Source organism: Athene noctua, chromosome 5 (assembly GCF_965140245.1).
Source record: "Athene noctua chromosome 5, bAthNoc1.hap1.1, whole genome shotgun sequence".
Taxonomy (NCBI): domain Eukaryota; kingdom Metazoa; phylum Chordata; class Aves; order Strigiformes; family Strigidae; genus Athene; species Athene noctua.
The window spans coordinates 49,815,154-49,830,175 of NC_134041.1; the positions used below are offsets into that span (position 1 = coordinate 49,815,154).

At 35.5% G+C, this 15,022-nt stretch overlaps 1 protein-coding gene across 9 annotated transcripts in view; it reads left to right on the top strand.

Annotated features, from left to right (window-relative positions):
• Window positions 1-15,022, top strand: part of CPEB3 (cytoplasmic polyadenylation element binding protein 3) — a 96,870-nt gene that overhangs the window by 65,498 nt on the left and 16,350 nt on the right. For all 9 annotated transcript variants that reach the window (XM_074907484.1, XM_074907481.1, XM_074907482.1 and 6 more), the window contains one exon: window positions 738-827. In XM_074907484.1, coding sequence (XP_074763585.1) covers window positions 738-827 — 90 coding nt within the window. The remainder of the gene's footprint in view (window positions 1-737; window positions 828-15,022) is intronic.

A 15,022-nucleotide genomic window follows, 5' to 3' on the forward strand; every position in this document is an offset into this window, starting at 1 on the left:
AAATTGAAAAACCACTGCCTTTGTCTTCAAACTTTTCTCCTGATGGATTGTTGCTCTGATCTATCTAGCATCATATTAGACACAATTTTAAACTAAACCTTTCTTTAAAGTACATAAATAAATGCATTGAGAAAAAAGATTATTTTTTTTAAGAAAAAAACCCTCAAAATACTTTTTTCTGAGGTATTTGGATATAAAACAAAATCATCCTATAGGATAATTTGAGATGCATGTTCCACAGTGTTTCTAAATTGGTGCTTAAAAAGCAAAGAAATAACTTGGTAATTCAAGGCAGATTTCCAGAGGGGACTGAGGAAGGTGAAATCCCCACAGTCACATGACCTGATACAGCCTGCTTTCTAGGGCATGCTACAAGGAGTGGCCATGATGACATGTAGCTCCTCCGTCAGTCCCATGTGGCTGCATCTGACCCTGCTTTGTGGCTATAATTAGAAATAGATCGCAGCTGAAGCATATTCACTTCTGATAGATCATGTTGGCATTTAATCCTGCTGCAAACTTGCATTAGTAGAATATAAAATTATTTTTTTAAGCAGTCATGTATGGGTGAAAGAATATTGAGTCATTTTCTATGTACATTGTTGCAGTTTTCACTATTCCTAATAGGTGTAGAAAATAGTCATTTGTTTTGGTTTTTTTTTTTAAACTAAGAATTTCTTACCTTGCCACTGTCAGACTTCAGATTCTCTCTAAGGTGCCTCATTTGTTTTTTGTAGATGAGATCACTGCCAGCTTTCGTAGGTTTGGACCTCTTGTGGTGGACTGGCCTCACAAAGCTGAAAGCAAGTCATATTTTCCACCTAAAGGTAATTACTTTAAAATACATTTATGCAGGCTGTTCTGGTAAAAGGAAACTATGTCTGCAATGTGGCAATCCATTACAAATAAAAGATTTGGCTCTTTGTAATGAATTTTCTCTTTCAACAAGCATATTTTCAGCAGTTGTCATGACAGAAACAACACAATCCAGTGACTGAAATGTGGTCCTGTGTGTGTACTTCAGCAAGCCTGGAGTCCTTGAATCTTGCCTTAATTTAGAAGACAAGTTGCAGAAATTTCCTAGGGCTGTTTCTGTTGCAGTTTACATATTGTAGAAACTCTAGGAATAATACCTGGAAGTCACTGGTGGATTTGGACACAATATTCTGTAGAGAGGCATGAGTCTGCTTTGTGCATGTTCTGACACAAGAAGCTGTGGTCCTGCTCAGAACCACAAGGTCTGCATGAGGGCTTACTGAGTTTCTAGGCTGGAGCTGATTTGGTTCGGGGTGGTTTAGAGTGCATGCAGGTGGGCCAATTTCAAATCTGTCAGCAAAACACTATGCAGACCTGTTTTGGTTGAGAATGAACAGTTTATGGGAAATCTGAGGGAGTTACTTGGCTAAATCAGATTGCTCTTATTGTATCCTAGTTTTTCCTGTGATACTGTATTACACTATATACTTTCTATACTCAGTCACATGTGCCTCTTGCATATAGTTTGGGAGTTCGTTCATGATCTGAAACGGTAGCATGAAGTTATGGACAAAATTTCTGATCTATATGTTAAGATTTTCTGCTCTCACTGACCCTGAAAGCTCTTAATTGCTCATTAAGGCCATTGATTATTTTGGCCCAACAATCAGGTGTTCAGTCAGTGAACAAGGTAATCCTACAATATTTTGGTAGATATATTTTGAGCGTAAAAACCACAGAAATAAAAGCCAACTTAATTTTTCTGGAAGCTTAAATGCTGGAGGCAAGATAACTCTGTGACAAATGCTTGCCCTCTAAATAGTATTTGGGGCACTTAGAAACAGAACAAAACTCCATACATGCTCCCTCTTTCCTGTTCCATTCTCACAACTCAGCCTTGCTGTCAGTAGTTATTATGCAACATCTGTTCTTGAATTTAAAACCGAACCAAACAAACCTCCTAACCAGCAACAAAACACCCCAAACCTTAAAACCCCCCATATATTCCTAAGGACAAGTGGTAAAATATATGATTTTCCCTTTTTATTTTATTCTTAGTCTTTAGGTCTTTCTGGCCAGTGAATTCTGATTGTGCTTTCACTTAAAGTTTAAAAAACCAAAGAAAAAAGTAGTGTAAAACGAGCATTTCCTTGTACTCCCAGTACTCTCCACTTTTTTCTTTTTCTTTTTTTTTTTTTTGTTCTAATTTATTCAATAAGTAACTATTCATGGTAGATCAACATGGGAGTTCCAATTATGATTTTGTTCTGTATCTGACAGTGGACTAGTTATGCCTCGCCAAACTTGTAAAAATGTTTCTGAGTAAGATCTATTTTAGCAGAAGAAAAGGGAATGCAGCCTCACTTCTATTTTTGTCATGATTCTAATATAGGAAACAGCTTTCAAAGCCCCTGCCAGTTGCCCCGAATGTCTGTCTGAAAGTGCTAAACAACAGTCAATCCCAACTGTTCCAGATTTATTTATAACTGACTTCTTAGTTATCAATCAGGGCTGCAGCATCATACGTCCTGCATTCCTGTATTTGAGATTCACTTACAGTCATGTTAAGCTCGGTAGGTCAAATGTAATTGATTTACTGTGATTCCCATATAGGCTGCATCTGCATAGAAGACAATGTTATTACCAGGAGTCAAAGGGTAACGCTTGAATGTGTACTATAATTTTTTCACAGCTTTTTGGTTTATTTTATATTTATAAAGAGTACTTTTTCCCCATAGTTGTTATGGAATCATTGACAGAACTACCACAATAAAATATCTTCATTGCTGTTTTTCATTAGAAGTTCCTTTAGAACTAAAAATAAGTTGTAGGGTTTTTTTACTTTTTTTTATTTTAATCTCTCTTGCAGTGTCAGGCACTTTGTTAAAAATATACAGTGAAATGAAGATAATTGAAATTATGCTTGGTGCAAAATTCAGTGACGTGACTTACTCATCTGTCAAATACTCATGAATTCAAATGTTTTCTCCCTTCCTTTTTCTAGATCTCTTCCATGCTTCATTGGTAGCCTGCACATTCTCTGACATTTTAAATATGATTCTTTCAAATGGAAAATATGTCCAAAAAAAACCCCAAACAAATTAAATTATAGAGGAGAGAATGAGTTGGTTTTTGTGTGCTAGCAATCTGAAAGGAAAACAAGAAAACTGGGTTGTTGGAATGCAGTGGTGATGATGGGGAGGCTGATCTTTGTTCACACATTAATAAAGCCTGACCTCCAAGGCTTCTCCCACCTACTTGAATGTTCAATTGAAATGGAATTGCTCTTTCTGAAAATACACCATCACCTCCAGACAGACTTCAGTGTCCTCTTGATGAATAGCCTTTTTCATTACTTCTTCATGTCTGTAGGGTCAGGCCAGTGGTCAGTTTCTGGACTTATAACAAACTTCAGTAATTTTTTGTTTGCTTTGATAAGTATTCAGTTAGAAGTTTGGAGCAGACAGCATCAGTAGCTGATGCCATGGGTCAATGCAGTCAGCTAAGTTTTACACTGGATCCTTTTTACATCCTGGTTTTCTGTCATCCCTCACAGTCCTGAGTGCATTAATACAGACTTCCAGTATCTACTTACTGGTATAATTTAGTGAATTTGTGGAATGCTTACTATGTTGGTGCAATATATGAATAGGCGCACTATATTAGGAGCACTTTGATATTCTTAGGGCTAGGAACAAAAGGCTGCAGGAACTGTTAGCCATGGCTAATCTGATCAAGCATGAAATTGGAAAGATTAAAATAAAATGTTGCTTACAGTCTAGTGACCTCCCTTGCCACCGCCTTGAGGGCTTTATCTGGTTGGTTTAGTGAGCAAGTCAGGCCATGGATGTGTAGCCAGTTCTAGCAAGCCTTATTAGCTAATTTATTAGTTGGTATGGTTGATTACATGCCACTGCACCTAAGCTAAACTGTTTTCAGGACTAGCTGGAGTCCAGAAACATTGTGCAGTGTTGAGTTTGAACAAAGGTTTTCCTGGATTTGGCATCCCGAGCAGGACGGTGACACCACAAGTCTGCTTAGTCACATTACCTCAGATTTAGTGCTGGACCAGACAGACATAAACGGTTGTGTGTGAAATATGCTGAACTGCACTCCAGCAGAGTGAGTTACACAAGGTTTATTTCACTGCAGTGACAACATTATGATTTTGGACCTTGCAGGATTCCAGAGCAACATGGATGTGTTTGTACCATATTCCTCCGGCACATCTATACTATCTACATTATCCAGGTTTTCCTGTTTCCCAGACATTCTAGGGTTTTGTTACCCTTACTGACTCTTGCCTGACATCACAGAATATACTGTGAGCATGTGTTTGGGAAAGCAATCTGGCTTGGTCAGTGGTTGAGTTTTGGTTATTATAATAACAAAATCAAAATCATCTGATAGATCAAACGGCCCTTAGAGGATGCATTGGTTGCCACAGTTCAACGATTAGGTTGCTGAGAGAAGAGGGACTGATGGCACCCAGCTGTTTTGTCGCTGAAAGTGTATATTATGCACTTGGGCAAGAGAAGCTGATAACAGCTGACAATGTGTATGAGATGTTCCTATTTCTAGTTCTGAGCATCTGTATTATTGCCTTAACATTTCTTTTTACCCCTCCTGTGCATTGTAAAGCTTAATACCATGTTTTCATGTTGGTGTCATCCATGAGGTGATTTTAATGCTTTGCTTCTGAATAAGGCCAATTCATTTCTATTGCCTGAAAAGTCTTTGAATTACTTTCTTTGGCATCTGTTGGGATATGTTAGTAACGGAACTGGCAAAATTATAAATGCCATGTGTTGGTCTTGGGTAAGCAGATGCCCAGTTCGTAATGTGTTTACTTGGCTTTAACCACAGAGTTTTGGGAATTAAATGTGGTTTGTGGCTAAGTATTTTTTGAGTACCTATGAGATGTTGAGAAATAATGAAATATGAGCTGAAGAGTGTTATCAAATGTAGTTACACACACCATGACTGTTTCTCTCTGGCAAAATCCAGATAATTCGTATTTCATTGAAATAGAAATCGATGGGTTTTTTACTTATTTGCTGGTCTGCTGAGTTAAGCAATGCTTATGCTAACTACAGTAATTTTTTTCCCCTTTTTTTAATTAAACAGATGGTGCCAACTGTTTCAAAAACATTCTTTTTTTTAACAGATTGCTATCTTAAAAAAGGTCTTTACTGATTTTTCTTTGTGATAACTATGATTTTTCTAGCAATCACTAAAAACTGCACAACATATATTTTAAAATTACAAAAATACACAAAATTTTCCTCTGTTCCTTTCCATTTAGGATGGCTGAAGTTTGGTAAGATTTAGAGTGAGAAAATGAAGTGTGGCAGAACTTGGAGATAGGATGGGTTTGTAATGGGAGGAATCCTTTGGATTTACTATTGATTTAGATGTGTGGTGAAGCAGTTTGATCCTCTTGTGTTTTCCCTGTTCTTCAGTTAGTTATTCTGTTATTTGATAAAAATAAGCACACTTGTCCCTACTGTTCCACAGAGGACATTAAGGGAGAACAGGATCTCATGAAGAAGAAAATAGAGTATGCAAAGTGGCACAAAGTAACATTATGAAGTGATTATCATGCTTTAATTTAAAACAACTGGTGGGATAGACTGTATGAGCCTTCCTGATGATCCCTAAGGTAATGTTAGATGGGAACACTGTTGTTGGTAGTATTCTGACTGATATTCATTTCATGGATGAGGGCCATTTGCATGGTTAATTCCATTGCCACTGCAGAGGAGCAAGAATAAATGGTTGCAAGGAGAAAGTATGTGTCCTAGTTCTGATTGCATCAGCTATATTCACAAGAAGTTATCTGGTTTGTCCAAATACAGCAGTCTGTCGAACTGAAACTAAGTGCTTTAGCTTAACTGGTCCAACACCATACCACCAAAGGCCGACATAAAATGCCTACCAAATCTTTGTATCTTAAAAACTGAAGTCAGAGATCATGATATTTGCTAGAACAAAAACTGACGTTCCTTATCCAGAAATATGTTGTATGGCAAATAGTGATGCAAGACTTTTTTAAACTTTGTTTATGTATGTTCCAACACACATGTACACAACATCAGTCATTTACCTATTGATATCTGAGGCCATGTATGTAATTTGTAGTCCCTGTGTCTTCCCACAGCAGGGCAGCATAATCCCAAATCAATGCAATTCACAAAATACATGATAGCAAAATGCAGTGCATAGTACTGTGTAGCTGTGTAATTTACGGTTGTTTCTGTATAGAATTTCTTTGAGGTTTTTGATGACGTTTGTTTAAGCTTCCCTTTGTAAAGCTCTTCACACTATTTCCTGTCTTGTCCTAAATATTTGAAGATTCTCAGTGGTATACTGATAATGATGATTTTAAAATGTCTGTCTTTGAGAATGCTGTGCCAGTTATCACAGAACATTGAAGGAGCTTGCTTCATGTAAGAGAATCTCTCTCCCTAAAGCTATGCCATTTGCAATTTCTTTTTCTAGGGGTAAACAAGAATCTGATGAGGCAAAATATAAAAATATTTTTGAGCAATCAAGCCTTGGCAGAAAAAATCTGATTCTGAAGTAGCATTGCAGGATTATTCTCTCCCAGCTTTCATGTTGCTTTCAGCAAATGCTGTTTTCTTTCAGAACTGCTAATTTCTTTCAGTTGCTATAGATTTTTTTTATTCCTGAAGAAACCACAACTTTTTAGCAAGCATTTGTTGACCCTTCTTCAGTCAGCATCTAAGGAATGACCAGGTCTCTTCAGAAGGGTCTCAGCATCCATAGTCTCCATAGAATTTGGTAGTAAACGTGTTTCTATCAGTCTTACTAGTTGCTTATGACTACAGTAAGAAAATAAGTAAATAAAGGCTATTTATTATGAGAAGAATACAGTAATTGTAGCCAAATACTCCTAATGTAATTTAGGCTATTACTGAAAGCCTTATTTTGAGAGCCAGGACTGTGCAAATTTGGAAAGGATGAGGGGTGTAAAATTCAAGAATTAAGTCTGGCATTCTGGGTTCTAATACAAAGTCATAAAGCAGAGTAAATCCACATGCTTGATAACACTCTGTAAGACACTCTCCTAAGTGGAGTAGTCTTTTGTGAGATTTTATGTAAAGGGACCAAATTAAATTACTTTCTGCCTATAGCACAGAAGAAGGCTGTTGTCCAAATTTATCTCTGTCCTGTCAATAAATTTATCCCTCATTTATGTTTGGGGGGTTTTTTTGTCCTCAAGAAATTGTGGTTGACTTTTAGTCTACAGGACACTTGTCTATGTGTAGACATTTTTTTTTTTTCCTTCAAAGACTTCAAAGTCCTTAAGATAATTCTGATAGGGTGGAGTACATTCTCAACAGGTTTTTGGTTACCCACTAGTGTCCTGGGGTTTTTTGTAGTTCTTTTGTTCAGATGAATAACATTTTTAGTATCAACAGTTGAACCACATTGGATAATACGATGTCTGTGTACTGTAATATGTTGTATGTGTACAACAGACAAATAAAGAATTCACTTTTCTGGTCTTTGAAGAAGTAATATGCATTTGGGGCTAATGTTTCATACAGGAAATAAAGTAGCTCTCAAGCACCTAGGTTCATCTTTATTGCTCAAGCATATTATTTAAGCAAGAAAAGTTCTGTTGCCTCAAAAGTGAGAGTTCAAGGGCTGTGATAGTCCTAGAGTAGCTTTTCCAGTGCCTGTTGCTAATGTGATAAATTTTACTGTCAGACTTACTCATTCACATGAAAATGAAGATTTTAGTATTTGGTATCTGAAGGTGAATACAAGTCTACAGTTTCTCATGTCTGCACTTCTAATTTGAATTCAAACAACTTGGTTTTATATTCTCCCTCACTAATGTGCTAGTCCCCAGAGTTTCCAGAAAAAATGTAAAGACAATCTTGTGTGATATTTTCAATTTCAACCTGGAGATGCATCTGTCAACCAGTCACTTTCATATCTGAGTCTACTGGGAAATGTATTGTATAATCAGGAAGTTGACTGCAATTAACCATGTACCTCCATTTTACAGTATTATCAATAAATGGCTAGAAGAGTTTTGTAGTCGTAACTGTTCAGAGGCTGTTCAGAAATTTTTGGTAGGAGCAAAATACCTTTTCTACAACACTCAACACAGAAGTCAATGTGGAAGGTTGTTTTGCTGCATTCAACCTGCATTACATTCTAGTAATGAACAATGAATAAAACTGCATTCTGGTGTTGGACTATGTGATTATTGGAAGAAGACAGGATGTCTCGTAACTCCATCAGCAGTCTCATCAAAAGGCCCAGCATTTCCCACAGAAAAAAATCGGTTTCTAAAAGACCTAGCTGATTTGTTGGTAGCAATTAACGGAGGTGTACTTTGGAAGACCATATCATGGTTTGTAGTCTATGTATCACTTTTCTATTAAATTGTACCTAATGCCTCTCAGTTTTGCATTGACTGATGGCTCATTTTACATGAGGAGCTCTTTACATGAGGAGAGATACTCAGGCCAAATCTATTGCTTCCAGCAAAGACAGTTTTGAAGTTCATAAACATTGCATCTGCACCTACTGACAGGTTTTTTTGGTAAGTCTTCTGACTCTTTAGGGAAAACTAAAGGTCACATATTGAAGTTGCATAATATTCTTTCCAGAACAGTCTTTTCATAAATCATCTATATACTTTTCTGTTGGTCATATGCCAAAGAGGCAAACTCTTTCCTTTCACTCACTAAGGGGTTAAGATTGCAGTAGGGTTTCTTATACTTTATATATACAAACTATCTATTTTATTAGACTACACTGAGTTAAGTTACAGCTGATATTTAAGGCTTTTCTCAAGGGGATTGCTGCTTCCAAAATCTAAAGAGCAGCTGATTGGAGTCTGGTTCATGCATCTACTGATCACTCCACATCATCACAAGCTTCCAATCAAACGTCCAATTCAGTAGGTTCTGTTTAAATAGCAGTTCAAAGCATCTACTTTCCGGACTAACTGTTGCAGTAAATTTGTTTGGGCAGATGCTGAAATATTTGACTAGGATTTTTCAGTAAGACTTACCTGTGTATAGTGCCCATATTTTTTTCTTCATTGCTGTGTAGCTGTTACCTGCAGTAAAACTTGTTGAAATTCTGACATTCAGACTAAATACACCTCTGTTTTAAATGGAAAATAGACAGGTGTTTTGTTAAATGATGCAGTAATCTGAAGAATAGATGGTCATCCCCCCAAAAAACAAATTTCAGACAACTTTACTGATGTCTCTTTTGGACAGAAGCAGGAAGTCTTAAAGATAGTCCTTATTAAAGAATGTGTTCTTTTGAGTTTTATGAATATTGTATGCAGTCTTAGATTTTTCAGGAGTATGTCTTGGGTATTCAGCGTTCTGTAGTATGTAGGTAACTGACACTAATTTACAGGCAAATTAAATGTTTTTAAAATTTATTGGCAATTAATTTTTATAAAGCTAGACTTGGTTGTGATCACAGGTTTTAAATCTTAATGTTCTTAAAGATGATCTCAAAGAGAAAGGAGGTCCCTTATGAATTTATCTTCTAATATTCAAAGATTAATCTTACAAATCATCAGCTATCCAAATCAGGGACAGGGTTAAGTTAAAAATTTTAACTGTTTTAGCTCTTACTTCAGGAGACGCATATCTGCTTTTAAAGAAAGCTTTGTCCTTAGTAAAATGGAAGCACATAGAGCTTGATGACTGACTTCATGACACTTCATAAATAAGAGCACTGCATCATGCGTTTTCAGGAGCATGCATCTCTGTCATTTTTGTGGATGATAAATATATTAGACTGTGATATATGGGACACCAGTTGAGCATACATGTATATTATATTGCTTATATCAAATGAAGTCACTGGGTAGCTTACACATTATACATGGCCTACTCAGGAGGTTATAATACAGTCTGGCATAGATTACCACTGGATTTGTACTTAATATGAAATGTCTGTATGGGGAAGGAAACATGAATTCTGATTGAGAAGTCTCTTATTGAGGATATATTTAAATAGTGAATGGATATTTAAGCTAAAATGTATATTAAATAATTCTATGTAGCTACTGTTTATACTGAAATTTTGCATAGGATAATGGTTAAAAGACTCCTAAGCAGGCTGAAAATATGTTCCTTCTTCACTATTGCCACTTCATAGTACACATATGAAAGAAAATGCTGCTAATTCTGATTTGAATGACAGCTCACAAAAATTTCTTTCAAAATTCACTGATGCCTAAAACACTAAAACAAGGTTTAAGGTGGCAAAACCAGAGTGGAGAAGTGAATGGATTACCTGCAATTTGAACATATCTAAGTACAGGAAAAGCTTTCCATCACTTATATATAGAAGTAACCAGACCATTTTTGTCAAATGGAAGCAGTTGTTTGTCTGATTCTCATTAACCACTTCTAAAGCCAAGTAGATTTTACTGTGGCTTGTGCCTACCCTACCCCCCATCTAAATACTCTTTTCATTAAATGTTGCCTTTTCTTTTGTAAATGGAAATGTATGAATTAGTCTATAAGTATTATGGGCCCCAGGATAAAAGCAGTCCTTTGAGTAGTGATTTTGAGGACCTGATAATATTTTGTGCTTTGCTAATAGCTTGTGCTATGTCTTGTTTTGCTAATAATTTATAAAGCATCAAATTCTTTCAAATCATTGAAATAAGTTCAAGAGGATGATTGAGGGTGGTAGCGAAGAGAGAGATTCTGTATTAGCACTTCAGAGTATTCACTGTTTCTGAGGGTCATCTAAAAAATAAGTTGTTCCCTACTCCCACGCCCTGATCAGTTGTAATCATTTCATGCGTTAGAAGCTTGTGCTCTCTTTATAAATTCCTATAGGCATTATATTTATAATATTCCATATTCCATTCCTAGAATCACTGCAGTGATGCATGCAATTCTACCCCTAAGATAATGATACACTAATACAAAACTAGTATAATATCATCTGAATATATAGATCAGCAATTTCTCAAAGGTAGTATCCCAAATTATAGTCTCCCAAATCAGAGGTTAGGACTGACAACGGAAATGCATTAATGCTGGAATGAAAGATAGTGTAGATGCCTCTGCCCAAAGCAGTGTATATATGTGTCTCTGATTTCAAAAGCTAGGAGCAGCTGAGAACTGGTATATCTCTCAGATGTCTCAGTGCTGGAGCTGTCAGTTTTTATCTACTTTGTACCATGCAAATTCTACCTGGTTTGCGGACCTATGATGTATGTGGCTACTGATTATACCGAGGTAGTATAATCACTAGTCTGTTGTACGCCAATGGAGGCTGTGCAGTTTTCTTTTAATAAAGTGAAAACCATAATGTTTTAGAGGATTTAAGTCCAGCAATGATTTTTTTTTTTTGGTAAAATGTACCATTCTGACCTCCCAGAAAAACGCATATTTTCACTAACTAGAAGCCTTTTTTTTTTACTAAATTTGTTCTGCAACTATGAGTAGTCAAGTTTTGGGAAAACTTGCCATTATTAAAGAAGTGCATCTTTTCTATATAGTCAACAAAGGCAAGAAATTTGAGCACCTAGAACCTGAAAACAATCCACATGTGGGTGAACATTCAAACCAGTTATTAACCAGCAATGCACCACAGTAGCAATTGACAAATTGACTACTTGATTAAAAGAAGAAAAGTCAAAGCCTATTACTGAAGCTCTGCATTCTGTCTTAAGAAATGTCTTACAACTTGAGTTCCACTCAAGGCACAGTTCACTCACTGTGAAGTGCAGATTATCTGTCTGCTCACAGGAGAATTGGACTCCTACAAAATCAGGAACAGTCTATGTAAATGACATTGGGCATCTTCTCTTTTCGACTGAAGTTCTTTACTTTGACAACAGTCCCAAGTGTTTTGTGTATCACAGCTCTCATAAATGCTGTTTCCTTTCTTCTTCAAAAATAAATTCTAAGAAAAACATATAATTTAAAATGAAAACCATTTATATTGTAAACCCCAATATAAAATTTTATTAATTAACATAACTGACCAGCTAAAAAGTAGCCTGGAGTTTTGGACCTTTGCTTTCTTCCCCTGAAAATCTGTGTTGAATTTATTTTACCTCATTCTGATACCATGCATTAAATAGATGCTAAAATCAAGCAGATAGTTTATATTAATCTAGAATTTTTCTGTGTTAACGTTCCTTGGAATAGAATTGGAAATTGGCTTATTTGCAAAGAAGAGTAACAGGTTTTGTTCAAACTTGGAAGCTGATCTCTTTTCAGCCATCTGTTCAGACTAAAAGCAGCAGCAGCAGACCTGACTCCTCCAGATGATGACAATAAGCTGCTCTGCCCAAAGCAGTCACCATTTCATATTGCCCTTGAAAACCAAAATTGAAAATTTCAATTCTGAATTTAGTTACTTTTTTGATATTTATGAATGTAAATACATGTTTTTTCCTGCTACTGACCCAGTAAACTTGACAAAGATAGCTCTTACCTCAAAAAACTCTTTGTCATATGATTAATTCATGTGACTACTCTTATAACTACAGTAAACCAAGCTGTAAATTATAGCCTTTCTTTTATGTTTTTATACCCTTTAATTCTGATTTATAGCTGTTGTATATCATGTTGCAGTCTGAAGTCTGGTTTTAAAATGGCTGTGACCTTTGAAAGAGGAGACAACCCTGTAAATTTGCTATTGCAATGTTTTACGCTAGTGTAAAAGTAAAATTCCAGATAAAAAGAGAGGCTTTAGTACACTTGTAGAATATTATTTTAATTTAAAAAAAGAAAGGCATTGAAATGTTTTCAGTACAGGTGGGTGGGTGTATTTTTACTACAGAACAAACTGAGATGGTGTATGTATACTGGTTTTTTTCCCCATAAGTGGTAAAAGTCTTGAAGTAGCGATGACTACCAAATTCTTTCTGTTTCTTGACATGTTTTGGAATTGAAAGAACTTTATTAATCTTTAGTTGTATATCTCCACTACAGCACTATCGAAATGTTGTCCTTTCTAATCAGCACTGAAGTGCAGAGGAAGCATTGGGGCACCTCTCCCATGTCCCAAAAATAATGCATGTCCTCATGGAGCAAGCAGACATTCTCTGATTGGGTTGGTTGGGGTTTTTTCCATTTAAATTGAAGATGTGGGGAAAAACTCTCAATAATATTTATGGCAACATAAGAGGTTTCTAATTTCTCTGTTATTTGTGATGTGGTAAGATATTAGAAGTAAGAGTGAAATGTTAGCTTCCATTCTTTTGGTAATCTCAGGGATGTGGACTATTTAATGGTAAAACTTGAATTATGAAGACATGCCATTTATTTTACTGAAGTTACTGATACAAAACTTCTCTTTTCATTCAGCTCTTCCATATGATCTGCTTGTTGCTGACTTACTGATATGTATCCTGTCTTCCATTTAACTATGTATGCTTCATTTAATTGCTATTTATATTCAGGATACAATTATTTTTCAGTGGAACTGAGGATATGCCTACATACCTTTAATTAAAAACAAACAAAACCTCGAAACCTGTCTTCAATATAGAATATCAGACTGCTCAGACTTAGTCTGGTACTTCTGAAAAACACATAAAAATGCATAGGAATCTCACTGTAAGATGCTAACTGTTCATGTTTCTTTGTACACCTTTTGTTTTTTAGAGAAAGGAATCAGCTGACAGGGTCATACACTGCCATTTAAAATTAGCCTCACTAGAAGAAATTAATCTTTGCAGCCCTGACTAATACGTAATTTCACTCTTCTGCAGTAGCTAAGTCAGATTACAGCCCTTTCTATTTTGAGGTTTCTTAAGTATTTAAAGCCTTTGATGTTTTTTGAAAAAAAAAAAATCATGTCACTGCAATGTTTAAAAGAGAGTCTGGATCTTTTTTTAACACCTTGGATTTTTATTTTTCAAAAAAGTTTCATTTTCAATAGTAATTTCATCTTTGGGTTTAGAAATGTGTTTTATTCATGTTGAAAGCATCTTCTGATAAGATTACTAAGGGTGACTTTGAGCAATGACCCTTTGTCATCACATTAACTGACTTAGAAATTTGCTTCACACTTTCCACATGTTCCTTTGCTGTGGGCTTTTAGAACAAATTTATTATAAAAGTTCTAGTCAATATATCCATAATTCAATTTAAAACTATTTTTAAAAATACAGAAAAAAAATAAAAGAAGAAAGTGCTATTTATGTTTCATGGGGAAATTAAGTCTATTTTAAATATACCTTTTTGAGGTAGCCATCTCAACCATCTAAAAAGAAACCGGAAGACATGACACTAGAACCTTAATTTTCTTTGCCAATTTAACTCCATCTTATTTTTTATATAATAATATGAGGTAGATAGATACATGAAATATTTTATAAAAGATCTTAGGTGAATGGTAGATTTTATTGTAATCTTGGATCCTATAAAAACATCAGAAAAGACACTTTATAAGCTTTAAAAAGATAGAATGAAAGAAAATGTGCTTCAGAGGGTTTAACTTTTTTCACCTGTAAGTATTCCTTCCATTTTGCACATGAAATTAATACATGTGAATACCCAAAGATTATTCTGACTTGCTATACAGTATGTAAAAAAAAGATAAAGTCTTTCTCTTCATTGTCTTAGTTCTGCCACGCAACATCAGTGTTGTAAAACTGAAAACAGATGACCATCACAATAGGATTTCTGTACCTGATTTTGTAGGTGGGCTGAATTTTGGGAATTACGGATTTGAGGTCAGTTACACAGGAAATCAATAGATGATATGCAGACCTCTGACATGTATATTCAAATACTGTTTGACCTTATATATAATTCTTCATTACCCTTTTTTTCTTTATTTGAAAAGTAGCTCTGATTCTAAGCGCCAGAAATAGGTTAATCTTTCCCTACTGGGGTATAACATTTGAATGCCAAAATGCTGGCTTCGTACCAGAAGACACAGCTCATGGTTGATGTTCTCAAATAGAGGAACTTAACTTACAAAGTATTTTTAGTATTCACAAGTTGAGCATAAAATGGTAAACTTCAGTTAATATAAAGAGATGCAAGTAATTCAC